Raw genomic sequence first — 14701 nt, forward strand, 5'->3', positions numbered from 1 at the left:
GGCCTTCTTGTAAATCCTCCTTATTGTACGTGGGAAAAGGGAATAGTGTTTGTACTTCATATATCAACTGCAATCCAGTCAAACACAGAGGCTCAATATGTTGTGTATGTTTAGTAGCAATTCTATTGTATTGGTGATCACTCCAGGCGATGGATGCGTGTTGAAGATGGGACTGACTGAGTCCAGCCTTCACATTTAATGAAAGAGCTCTTGATTCAAACAACACTGCTGCAGTCATGCAGAACAATAAGATTACCTACAAAAAACAATAATATCCTTACATTATCATTCGTCATACCTCATATCTGATTTGTATCTTTCCCTAGACTGTCTTACAGTTGGTTTAGCACACATATACTCTGCGCAGGGCTTTTCAATAACACACTACAGTGTCGAAAAGTCCCTATATTTCACACATCCTTGATAATGATATTCAGAAAATAACCTTTAAAGGGGCAGTCTGATTACGTGGCATCATGTTAACACAATTAACAACACAGTTGTTGGGTTGGGCTTATAACGCATGCATGTTTTGCATTAAGCAGTATAGAATGCATATATGGGCAGACATGTGAATGCATATGTTTACGAGTGATGCATATTTTCCCATTTATTCCTCGAGATGATTCAATATCAACATGGAAATGAGTCAGTGGAGAGCAAGACGGGGCAATCTTATTTCCTGTTACATACGCCCGAGGCCAAGTGATGTTAAATAATGTCGTCTTTATTCATGCATTCACAGTTTGCTTATATCTTTGCCTATTTGCTCATAAATATACGGTAGAATTTAATGTACTGTATGTGTTCACTTACTCTCACATTAATGCCTTTCAATAACAAGCTTCAACGAGAAGGACAGCTTCATCACTCACTTAACAAGTGTCAAAACAGTTCAACCACTGTTTAAACATAATGACAAAACAAGCAAACACTTAACCTTTCCTTTGATATGGTAATGCATGAATCTCGTTTCCTTCTTTTGGAATGAATGTTGACCCAAAATACACACAATACAAATGACAATGCAAAAAAAAAAAAGAAAGAAAAAAAAAAAGAAAAACACTTTTTGTAGTACAGTACTTGTCTTCTTAGTTTAAATATGTGGGCAATATGATGATAGCATTTTCTTGTCCCAAATTTGATACACTGATGTTAGCAAAGAAAAAAAACAAAGGATCTTTTTTAAAGAAATAAAAGTAGAATTGAGTTATATATAGAGACAGGAAAAACAATACTTTGAACGTGCTTATTTTGGAACTGTGGCCCAATTAGAGTGACAGGAAGCCAACACAACTGATAGCGTAGTGGAAAGAACAAGACATTAAAGATAATTAACATTTAAAAAGAATTGCTTTGTTGTTGCTTGTGAAGGCAAGCAATAGCGTACAAGAAGGATGACTTGAAAATGATTCACTTGGTTGTTTACGGGTATGTTTGTATGTCTTTGGAGGAAAGAAAAAAGCAATGATTAAAATCATAAATACTTTATCACAGCATTAATAGAGCACTCACGCAGACACAACTGCTGATTGTATCTAATGGCCTTTGTAGTGTTTGGCAGATTGACAGGAAGTAGGTCTGCTTTCCCATTCCAGCCCCATTAAAGACATAAACCATCCATTCACGAGTACTTTGAACTGACATGACAGAAGCGAGCAAAGCAGCGAGATGACTCTCCTATCGCTTCACACCACCCTTCCATACAGCTATTTAGAAGTGTGACACCCATATGTTGCTTCAAAACATATCAACTGTACTATGCTTAAACATGTTAAATTAACATTTTGTCTTCGACATTAAACAGTTTTGCCCTTGAAATATGAGGCTTTACTTTTGGTGATAGGATTCTTAGCTCTTTATGTTTTGATTATGCAACTTCAGATTAGGGCTGATGATCCTGATTTGTCGACAGCTAATTTAACTCATTTAACTCCCAGCCATTTTGACCGGTGTAACCCCCTTCGCTCCCGGCCATTTTACTGGATTTTGACTGATTTTGTAAGGCCCACAGAAAATTCTGTTCTATTGCTATATAAACATGGAACCCACCAAAAGAAAGATTAGACTCTCTTCTTTCAAAAGTAAGTTCTTTTCTTTTTCCATTCTTTAGAATCAGCATCAGGAAATAGCTCAGTTTGAGTGATTTTCCAATTTCTGATGAAAAAACAGAGAAATTGAGCTTTTTGTGAAAACATACATTTCAAACATAACTTTAACTTTAGCACAACTATTTTTTGCTTTAGTTACATCCCAGAAATCTGAATAATGTTTTCCTTTTACAAAATAACATAAACAACAAGACAAATAGAGCTTTTGATAGCAAAGTAACAATTTATTTACACATAACTAACTTGAGAGATGACACTGTTATGGCCGCTACAGCCGGGTAAACTTTTCCCTCATCGCCGTCCGTCTCATAAAGATGGATGGAGTCTCTGCTGGGTCTGCTCGGCGAGCAGCACGGACTCAATGGCATCGTCCGCTGCACTGGTGGTCGCGGCCGTTCTGCTCGGTCGTCCAGCGCCTGGCATCCCGGGTGTCCTCAAGGTTGTTCTGCTCGGTCGTCCGCTGCCTGGCATCCTGGTCATCCATTCGGTCGTCTTCTGCTGGTGCCCCTGCCGGGCGGCCCGGCCATTCATTGCCGTTGAATCGGGTTGCGGGTCTTACCAAATGCGCTACTGCCCTCCAGTGGCCAGTTTTATTGCTTTAAAATGGATTTTCCGCTTTGTGCTTTGGAGCTAAATTGAATCAGAATCCAGAGATGTCTCTTGTAAAAAAATAAATAAATAAAAATTAAAAAAAACATTTTGGGATGCTGAAACATTTAAAAATAGAACATATTTATACGTTTTTGGGAGCTAATATGATAATGAGGTTTTTTTTTTGTTTTTCTATACCGCCACGTACTGTACAAGAGTGTGCAACAACTATCTGAAGGTGCGCTGCTCTCACTGTCGGTTTTTATTGGTCAGTATCTTTTTCACCTGCATAATCTTGCTTGTACTCAGGCTGCTGCCTCAAGTGCTCAATTACGGTATAGTTGCACATAGGAGTGAGAACCTCTTGGGACCTCACGATACGATACGATTTGCGATACAAAGCTCCAGATAACGATGATCTGACGATATGGCGATACAACGATTATCGATACATTGGTCAGGAAATCATTCTAGGATATTCTACAAACAACTAATAAAAAGAAAAACAAGCTTCTGCTGTGAAATGGAATGAGTTTATCACTAGTAGACGTCCAATCCATTTGAACTGTGAGGTTGGCAGCGAATGAACGAATGTTCATTCGTTCATTCGCTGCCATCCCTACCACTTCAGACCGATTGAACGTCTATGGCTGTCAGTGGCAGCCAATGCCAGGCAATGAGATAATTTTGGGCCATTTAAGGTCATTTACCTGTTGATTTTCAGTTACTTGCTGTTGATTTTGGGGTATTTTATGAGTCACTTCCTGTTTATTTTGAGTTACAGAACAGGAAGTGACCTGGGAATAACCCATATGAACAGGCAGTGACTCAAACTCAACAGGAAATAACCTGTAAATGCCCTAAAATGAACAGCAAGTGATCTGTAAATGCCCTAAAAATCACAGAATTACTGTGAATGCTCTGGTTTTGAATGAACGAACGTTCCTAGTCTAAATGGATTGGGCGTACAATGCAGGCTTAGTGTTAACTGAGACACTAATATGGTGGAAGGTTTTGGTAGCAACTTGTTTGTTCCTTTTTATTTTTTTAGACATTGACACATTTTTAAAACAATATCTCGATTCTTGGCAGGAGCATATCGATAACCTTTTGGGATACAAAGTATCACGATAAATCACCATTTCGATATTATGTCACACCCCTAGTTGCACGGGGCTTATCGATTGTGTCGGAGGCATGAAAACGACACTATCAATTCACAATGAGAAAAAAAAAAAGACGTGTAACGCAGGCGACAATTTGATAGTTGTGGAGTAAAAAGTACAGATACGTGATGTAAAATGTAGTGAAGTACACATAAAAAGTACTAGAGCTGGGAATCTTTGGGCACCTAACGATTCGATTACGATTACGATCCAGAGGCTCCGATTCGATTATAAAACGATTATTGATGCACCCCCCACCTTTTTTTTTTTTTTTTTAAAATAAAATTTTGTACATTAGTTCCAAAATTGTTCAAAAATACTCCCAGGCTAAACCAAACTACTATTTCAGTATCAAGTTAACATATAGCAGTAAACAAATATACAAAAATAACAGTAAATAAAAAACTCCAGTCCCCATTCTGTATCAGCAGCTTTAAACGACATTCAATTAATTTAATGTTGTGAATCAACCGTTAAAGTTGTTAAAATTGCTCCCGTTATTCCATAATTTCCCTTTTGTCTACTTTCGACATGTGAAAGTTTTAAAACTATTTTAAAGATAGATTCAAGTCAATATTTTACCGATTTAGGAGTATTTTAGATAAAAAGTTAATTAGGTTTGTTTGGAAGGTTCGCTCAACAGCCTTGCAGGGAAGTGTACTGCTTTAAGATGGCAACCGCTTACTAACGCCCGCATCTAGCTTTTTGTAGGTGTGCTGCTAACGCTACCGAATCTGTAATGCATCTAGTCCTATATAAATGATATCTAGCGTAACATAATGTGGATGTACTTTGTAGCAGCTTTTCGGCAGCAGTCATGTATGTTGTTGTGTTTTTTTTTTAAATCTCGTGGCGTGAGTTGAGCTAGAGCCGTGAGTTGAGCATTGGCATCACCCGAGGGGCTGGGTAACGAGAAGCATGATGTTTAGCTACTCTCGCTCCGTTCCTCATTGACCGCGCGGCGCGCTGAGTGTGTTGTACTTCCGCTTTACTTGGCATATTTCAATAATCGGAATTTGGATGTTTGTGAATCGTTCTCGAATGTTCCACGGCTGAATCGCGAATAATCTAAGAATCGGAAATTTTGCACACCTCTAAAATGTACCACTTCATATTTGTACTATAGTAAAGTACAGATACATTAAAATGTACTTAAGTACAGTAACAAAGTACATTTACTTTGTTACATTCCACCACTGCCGATTAGTTGACCAATTGAAAAAAAAAATTGCAACTAGCCAACTGACCGTGATAAAATTTGCGATTAGTCGAATATGAATATAATTGTTTGTGGCAGTCCTACTTTAAAGATGGATATTTTCTGACATTTTTATGTCTCTTTAACGCCGCCTAAAGTCCAAATCATAAAGTTTTGCGTCAGTGTTTCACTTCTGAATTGTAGGTCCTCTGAAGCGCTTGACTTCTATGACGTTCCACTATAGTACAATCTCTTTCAGTCGTTTCAAAGGTCTATCTGTACCTTCTGATAACTTTGAACTGACAGATTTCCACATATTTTTTAAAACCTGCTGACTGAAGTCAAAAATGGATCAAACACATAAGGAAACGCGACATTTAGTATTTTATTCCCCCCAGTGTGTGACATTTTCAATGCTGCGTATCCCCCCTCACCCTCCATTTTCCACTCCACATGCTGCTCACCACACCCTTCACTCGGTTACTAGTCTATTCTTTTTCCTCCATCTCTCATCTATCATTTCTTCAACTAATATAAAGAGCAAATACATTACGTGTGGTTGACACAACAATAAATGGGTGACACAATGAGCTGAGCATCAAGATTTAAAGCACCATTTGGAAGAAAAACCCCTCCAGACAAAATGCTTTACCAGTGAAGCGACTTTGTAATGCTGTCTTTTGTGAACAACGGCTCAGAATCTATCAGGCACACTAATACGCAATGAAAAGCTGCTGTAATAAATGTGTTCTTTATTATTTTCTTGGGGATCCTTTTGTTTCATTGTGAAAAATTCTAATTCATTGAGTCAAGAAGATGGATCGAAGAAGCCCCCTCCTCCACCCCCAGATGCCTCATATCTTCTTCGCTGATGTCAATTCATACAAAATCACACTGGAGGCTGGTGAATATTTTTTTATTATTACTGAGGGTATATAAACGGGCCAGTTGCGACAGATGGTTATGAGTCTCGGAGTAAGAAAAGCAAATGTCAATAACAAAACTGCAAGGTTTTATCACTATACTGGACCTTAGTTGTTGTTTCCATATTTCATGAAACAGTGCACCTTCTCTCCAACAGACTCCATGCCCTCTTGAATCAATAAATGGTGCACCTTAAATTGACACCACCTTTTCCTTCTTTAAGAAAATAAAACAAGTGACAATTATTTTTACGAGGACTCTAACCGTCATATGTCACGGTTGATTTCTTTATCCCATACCGCCAGCAGAGCAGACATGGCATCTGTAAAGCTGAAGTTGATATTGGTTGTTGAAGACAAAAGTATGTGTCATGGGGACCTGATCAGAAAAGCTATATCACATTTTCCCTTTCAACATGTATTCAATCTTAATTAACTCCAGAATAGTGATTTTTCAGGGTGCCTTTTTTAAACTTATTAGCTGCCAATTGAGGGTGACAGACAAACCAGTTTCTCCAAAAATGAAGTTTTTTCGTTGATCACTCAGTAACTTTAGCATATTACTATTTACAATATTGAAACTGAGTAAACAGATTCACAACCTACTCAGGGCTCGAGACTGTGACTAAATTATGACATTTTACGACTAAAATTAGAGTCAGTACAGAATATTTCTTTCATTTAATCGCAAATGCGCGACCAGGTTTTTGCGTGTTTTTTTTTTTTTTTGCTGACAACTACTTCATGGTTAAATCCACTAGTTGGCAGTCATGTAACAAGCTGGTTTTCCATGGGAAAATACAACAGAAGAAAACAAAGATGGATGACGTGTGGAGCGGTTTTCAATTGGGGTTGCGGGAAAACCTTGACAGCATTTGCGAAAAATGTGAAAAAGGACAATAAGGCTTCGTTCATACTTCAGGTCGTAATGCACAATTCCAATTTTTTTGTCATATGTTTTTTGGGCGTGCCTGTTCAAACTGCCTTTGTCTTTTGAGCCCGTTCAAGTATGACGCATGCGCACTAATTCGCTGTCCGACACGCGCTGAGCAAACTGACCTGCATGCGCAGACGCATCAAAACAAATGACTACACATGCTGGCTGTCATCCGTCATTCCAGGGTGATCATATTTTGATTTCCACAAAGATGACACAAATAACAAACATTAGTAATCCCTGTTTAGTTCTATAGTCAAAGTTCATATGGATTGATAGAACGCATGCACGCTTGGTGCGTGCATGACGCACACATAAGCCATCAGTGTGTACGACAGTTTGCCCCGACTCGGCCATGTAAGCAATTCTGAAATATTGCTTATTTGGCGCACATAGAGAAAACCAAGCATTATCAGGCTTATCCTTTTCTTCATTTCCATTTTTTAATGACTGTGGTCAAGCCTGCCTCCTGCGTAAAAACCGAGTTCAAGCTAGGCGCTAACGCTGAGCTATCGCTGCCTTCCTGCCTTGCTGACGTAATTGCTGCATGAATTCCGATTTGGGAGACTTGACAGTTCAGACCGCTGCCACATTCTGGAAAAATGTGGCCTAGATTGGATTTAAACCACATACGAAAGTGACCTAGATCGGATTTGAAATGGTTCACTTTTATGCAACCTGTCCCGTTCAGACCATTAAGTTAATGCATCACTCGAGTCGGAAAAACACGAAAAAAATCAGATTTGTGCATTAAGACCTGCGGTTTAAACTTAGCTTAAGTGACTAAGTCCGACTCAGAGGCTTGACACACGGGTGCCGATGAGCGATGGCGAAATGTGAAAGTCATCGCCACAGCAACACACACGGCCCTCTGCCTGTGCGTCTTAGCTCGTCTCTGATTAGCTATGAATTTGGAGGGCATTTTGAAATTCCCGATCTTTTCTGAGCGCCAACAACTTCCCATACTGCTGCTTTTTTATTTATGTCTCAGAAATCATGCCAAGAGATATCATAAAATATGTGCTGGTCGCACACTGCTAAAATGATACGCGCCTCCATGTTGACAAAGTGTGGCGTGTGTCAATTTACGCGTTGGCCGATCCTCGCAGGTAATTTGTCGATCAATAAATCCGTTGCTGATTAGTTGTAGTGCCAGGTGACAGCGACAGAAATAGAACAAAATTGCCATGTTAACGGAATTTCTGAGCAGTATACTGATTGACGTCAAAACTGATAGAGAATAAAATATAAATTCAAAAGTTGGTATTTTTATGCATGTATTATGAATGTATTTATCAATTAAACAGTGAAAATTAGAGGAAAACTTGGCATGTCGATTTACAGTGTGCACCCGTGAATCTTCTGCTTGCACTCCTAAAATTTTTAAGTTAGGGGCCACTGTTCTCGCTGTAAAAAGTCTGGAGCCATTCTTACTGTTGTAACACCTTTAACAGTTGGTCCAGCCCCCTGAACATTTTTTTTTTCCCCAATAGTGTCATATATTTCCTGGCTTTTTTCTGTGAAGAACCCAGGGAGGGTTATTTAGTTATTATCTATTTAATTAATAGTGTTATTATTATTTATTATTAAATTATGTTATATTTTGGGCTGTCAAACGATTACAATTTTTAATCGAGTTAATCACAGTTTAAAAATTAATTAATTGTAATTAATCGCAATTCAAACCATTAATAAAATATGCCATATTTTTCTGTAAATTATTGTTGGAATGGAAAGATAAGACATAAGACGGATATATACATTCAACATACTGTACATAAGTACCGTATTTGTTTATTATTACAATAAATCAACAAAATGGCATTAACATTAACATTCTGTTAAAGCGATCCATGGATAGAAAGACTTATAGTTCTTAAAAGATAAAATTTTATATTAAAACCCTCTTAATGTTTTCGTTTAAATAAAATTTGTAAAATTTTCAAACAAAAAATAAACTAGTAGCTCGCCATTGTTGATGTCAATAATTACACAATGCTCATGGTGCTGAAACCCATAAAATCAGTCGCACCCAAGCGCCAGCAAAGGGTGACAAAACACAAGTAACAAATGGACATGACGCTGTGATGTCATTTTAATCTGTTTGAGCGGGTCATGTTCGTTAAATGCGTCAAATATTTTAACGTGATTAATAAAAAAAAATTTTTTTTTAATTACTGCCCGTTAACGCGATAATTTTGACAGCCTTATACATTATATTATATTATTATTTTATTTACTTTTGTTCGGTGAAGAATCCAGAAAGGGTTATTTGATTGTGGCTTTCTGAAAAATAAATTTTTACATTTAGGCACTCCTGCAATCGTCACACTTTTTCTGTTACAAACTGACCCGGCCCCTCAACAGAGAAGGGAAAAGTTATGTGGCCCTCACAGGAAAAAGTTTGTGAACCCTTGCCTTTAACATTATTTCAGAATTTACCATGTTGTCCAGACTGCTGTCACTCCGGAATTAACCCAGTCCAATTGGATTGGATGTGTATTGCCGTCAAAATGGATTTAATGCTTATAGCTATCAATGGCAGTGAATGTGGTAAAATGTACTGTTTAAAATCTGTATTTTTTAGATATATTTATAACTTCTGACTGAATGAAATGTTCAGTCGTTATTATAATATGACCGATTTAGGCTTTCCTTGAATGAATTTTTGCCCAATTTAAATAAAATGCCAACAAGTGAGGCCTTCAGAGATAAGAAATTCAATCCACTTGCCAATTCCAGTACAATGTGGGGTATACAGGTGTTAAATTCAATGTGAAAATCATTAAAATATCATGAGTATTTTTTGCTTCCTAGAAGCTATCCAGCTCAAATGTTTTATCCAGCTTATTTCCTCTTTTCACCCTGTTTTTTTCCTTCAGGTTACGTGTAATTGTTTCACCATAAGTGACGGAGAGCTGAAAGAGATTGGAGTTGGGCTGTATCCCAGGTAACACACACGCACACCTCAACAAAGGGAGTTGTGTGTAGAATGCATAATAACTAGCATCAGTTCCAATATAACTCCCAATTTTCGCAGCACTCACTTTCACTTCGCGCACAATACATTAGCATCAAATTCAAATCCAACTCTAAAATCACAAGAACCCAGACAACCCCGCGTATCTTTTACCGACTCATTTGCGGAGGCACCCCCTCGACCCAATCTCGCTTTTCTTCCTGTCAGGGCTTTGAAGTACACTGAAGTGAGTAGAATATGATGTGTTTTCTTCCTCTTTTGTTTTGAGGAGCAAAATTGAAAACTCATATTTGATGGATTGTGTGGAGTGTTTGGGAACAAGATGACACATGGAGGAGCTCTACTGTGAGTTTGTCTCCAGCTGCTTCGACTCCAGGCCTTACACAATGTAATCCTGATATCAAGACCAGGGTGTATAAACTGCAAGTTGGCCCCATGTTACATGTTGTTAGTGCAGCGACACACACACTTGCCCACTGCAGGTATCCCAGCCAGTTTATCTGGCCAGTGTTGAGATGTCAGATGGTCACAGTGGCTTTATCACAGCTCAGCCAAACCATGTGTGTCAGTGTGTGTGTGTTGTCCATTAGAGATGGGCCTGTTCTCAGGATGGTCCCCTGCCTATTCATATTTTGCGTCGCCTAGCAACCACGGTTTCGCCAAGGAAAGGAGGATTACGCGAATAAGGCTGTTCATTTTTCTTTTTCTCCAGTACCACCGAGTCTTCAAATGTTCCAACTCTATTAGTTTTTTCTGTACTCTTAAAATGGAATATTCTGTCACATTTACACTCTCTTCATTTCTCAAGAGGTTCCATGCCTAGAATCAGTTTTCAGAATAATGGCATAGTAACCTGAAAAAGCACAGATAGCACAGAACAGTTGACACTAGGGGTGTAACGGTACACAAAAATCTCGGTTCGGTACGTACCTCGGTTTTGAGGTCACGGTTCGGTTCATTTTCGGTACAGTAAGAAAACAAAATGCAAAATATAAATGTGCTAGTTGTTTATTACACACTTTTGCGCTTTCAACAATAGGAGCATTAGCCTATACAAAGCTAGAATTCTGCTCAAAAAGTAGCAGGTATTTAAAGATAATTATCCAACAACAATTTCCCTTTCAGACCCCGCGTATTGGTCAGCTTTCTTTCTGAAAGAAAGAAGAAAAAAGAAGTCCTGTGCTAAAGAGAAAAGCAATCCCAATGACAAAGATTTTAACATGTATTTTACAAATGAAATGCATCAATGAATCATTTTTTTTCCTGATGAACGGTTTTCAAAAGCTTTATTGGTGGATTTTCTTAAATTAAAGCGTCACACAGAAATTAATAAATGTAATTGTGTAAGCAGGATCTGTATTATTCTTATTATTTAATTACAGGTGTTTTAGCTCATTTCAATTTATTTTATTTAAATGGGCTATTATTTATTTTATTATGTGTTTGTATTTTACAAATGTGAAGTAGTATTCATTTATATTGTATATTTTATGTTGTATAACTTTAATTCCTATGTGAATATTAGTTCCTACTTGTTTTGTTGTAGTAGGAGGGTTTTGTATTGAACACGGGGCTGTGTTGGTTATTATTATAGCAGAGATGATAACTGTAAATCAACAAAGACAAGTCAACTGTGCCCCGATCTACCACTCAAGAGATCTGATGGACTCAAAAAGTGGGTTATGATTGCATATTAGTTTGAAAATCGACCAGATCCACTGTATTTTTACACGAGTGACTTCCAGTCTGCCCGGTCTGCTAGCTAGTAGTATTGACGCAGGAGGGCCGCGTCTCGCATCAAATAATAAACTCTGCCGTTCTTTTCGCGTGCATCGCGTTGAGCGCTTCTGGGACGCGTCTAACACGCGGCTGCACTGCGACTGGTATGCATTCGCTGATTGACTTTAACGGCCGCGTTTCACTGCGTTCTCGCGGCAGCCACGTTGTCGCGCCGTTGACTTACTGTCCTCATTATAGGCAAGGCAAGGCAAATTTATTCATATAGCACAATTCAACACAAGGCAATTCAAAGTGCTTTACATCACATGAAGATCATAAAAATCACATTTAAATCAATACAACGTAAAAACCAAGACAATCAAAATCGGAAATAAAATTATACATAAAAATCGCATTTAATAACAAATAGAATAAAAATAAATAAATACAAATAAAACAAAAACTACTACTAATAATAATAATTGAAATCAGCAATGGAGATAAGCACAAGAGGAATAGAAAGCAAGTAGATTGAAATATATAGACAGTTATGAATATGCAGTGCTAAACAAAAGCGTTTTTAGCCCTGATTTAAAAGACCTAACAGTTTGAGCATACTTCAGTGGCCTATACTACGAAGCCGGTTTTCTGGCTTAGCAGGGTAACTTCGAGAGTAACTTTATCACGTGCGACGTAAGTTCGCGGCTATGCGAGACTACGAAAGGTGGATATGTTGGAACCGAGAAGTGTTGCCATGGCAACACACGCCACACGCCAAACCTGGTCGTGTCAGAGTTAGATCTTGCTTAACATCAGGATTCCAATTAACCACGCTCTATTTAAACAGCACTCCTCCGCGGACGTGTCCTCCTGACAATGACAGCGTACTTGGACGACCCATACGACATTGGCGCGCGGATTGTGAGGGGCTCTCTCCGGAAGGCACGGGTATTTCGGGACCGCCAGAATCCGCTGGCGTACCCGGAAGATGTTCTCAATGAAAGATATAGATTTTCAGCTGAGGGAATTCTTTACCTGTGCCAACTGATCTAGGCAGACGTCACTAATGTAACCCGCCGAGTCAGGCCCTCACAACCGCGCAGATTGTGTGTGCCTGTCCGGCGCTCTTTCGCCAGGAACAATATATGTATTCCATCGGTGATGCTGAATATCTGCGTAAGAACACTGTATGCCGTGCGATTCGGAGTGGGGTATGGAAACGCTTCAAATTGATGCATTTATAATAATCATAGAAATATGTAGACTATTTAAACATTGAGAAAACTTGCGTTTTTTTCTGCCAAATGGAGGAGATTAAATTAAATGTCAAATCCACTGATAGGACAGACGCACAAATATAAAAGATATAAATGTTTATTGAATATGCATCTTACAGTCTTGTTTAACTGTGAAAAATCGTTACAAAAGACGGGCTTTTATTTACGCAACAACGCATGGCATCCCCGCATTTCCTTCTTCTCCTGAGTCCTCACAAATATAACTTTTTTTTGGGGGGGGGGGGGGGGGGGGTTGTCGGGCTCGGGCCTGCAAATCAAGTTTATTGATCGGACTCGGGTCGGGCTGGATTTTTAGGCCCAAACTAAAAAAAAGAACATACGTATTCGTACAATCAAGGGGACTAAACATACAATCATCCTGTTTCGTGTGGTGATGCGTGACAATTATTTCTTACTGTTAATGTACCAAATCTTATTTTATTGTCCTGACAGCAGGCTTTATTTCTTTTGATGGACATAAGTAAACTGGCATATTGACGCATTCACAAATCACACGATCTGTAAATTCGCTGTCAACAGACCCGTTGCGCTCTACTCGCCGAAGCGGTGTTGGATTTCGCGGTGAGGGTGGATTTTAATTCCTCATAATTCCGCATGATCATCGCGCATTCCTCCTCCGTGAAGTAAGGTGCCCGTGCCATCGTCACAAGTAGTGTTTGACTCTGGTCACCGCCCCCTTTTATGTGAACGCGCAGTAACTCTGACTGGGTTGACACAGGTTCGACTAATCAACCTCATAATCAGCGTCGTAGTACCGATTGACCACAAACTAGACAACCAGGTTTTGTCAACTCCGGTTACCCGATGGTAAACTGGATTACTTCTGGGGAGGTTGAACTCGGTTCGTAGTATAGGCCACAGACGTTCAGGTAACTTGTTCCAGAGGTGAGGAGCATAATAACTAAATGCTGCCTCACCCTGCTTGGTTCTTGTTCTTGGAACATGCAGAAGACCGGTTCCAGACGACCTTAGGGGTCTAGATGCCTCATAGGAATCTAACAAATCAACCATGTATTTTGGTCCAAGGCCATTAAGTGTTTTGTAGACGAGCAGCAGAATTTTATAGTCTATCCTTTGACTCACTGGAAGCCAGTGTAGCGATTTCAAAACCGGTGTAATGTGGTCCAGCTTCCTTGTATTTGTGAGGACTCTGGCTGCAGCATTCTGTACTAGCTGCAGCTTCCTGACTGATTTTTTATCAAGACCCGTAAATATACCGTTGCAATAGTCCAATCTGCTGAAAATGAATGCATGCATACGTTTTTCCATGTCTTGTTGAGTCAGAAGCCCCTTAATTCCGGTTATATTTTTTAGGTGGTAATAAGCGGATTTAGTGACGGACTTTAGATGGCTATCAAATTTTAGGTCTGAGTCAATAATTACGGCAAGGTTTCTGACTTGATTTATAGCTGTAAGTGACATTGTGCTAAGTTGCCTGCTTATCTTTGACCTTTCCTTTTTTGGCCCAAAAATGATCACCTCTGTCTTCTCCACATTTAACTGGAGAAAATTCTGGCACATCCATTCATTGATTTCATGAATGCATTTACTCAGGGAGACTAAGGGACTATAATCATGTGGGGACACAGAAATGTACAGTTGTGTGTCATCTGCATAGGTGTGATAGGAGATGTCATACTGTTCCATTATCTCAGCTAAGGGAAGCATATAGATGTTAAATAAGAATGGTCCAAGAATTGACCCTTGAGGGACTCCACACGTGAATTTGGTTCGTTCTGACTGATGGTTTCCGATTGACACAAAGAAATCCCTATCAT

The 14701-nt window shown here is 39.0% G+C and overlaps 1 protein-coding gene across 1 annotated transcript in view; it reads left to right on the plus strand.

Annotated features, from left to right (window-relative positions):
• smyd3 (SET and MYND domain containing 3) overlaps positions 1-14701 on the plus strand; it is a 138613-nt gene that overhangs the window by 83662 nt on the left and 40250 nt on the right. Inside the window, exon 6 of the mRNA XM_057851373.1 lies at positions 9809-9876. Coding sequence (XP_057707356.1) covers positions 9809-9876 — 68 coding nt within the window. The remainder of the gene's footprint in view (positions 1-9808; positions 9877-14701) is intronic.

The sequence above is a fragment of the Corythoichthys intestinalis genome, chromosome 1 (assembly GCF_030265065.1).
Source record: "Corythoichthys intestinalis isolate RoL2023-P3 chromosome 1, ASM3026506v1, whole genome shotgun sequence".
Taxonomy (NCBI): Eukaryota; Metazoa; Chordata; class Actinopteri; order Syngnathiformes; family Syngnathidae; genus Corythoichthys; species Corythoichthys intestinalis.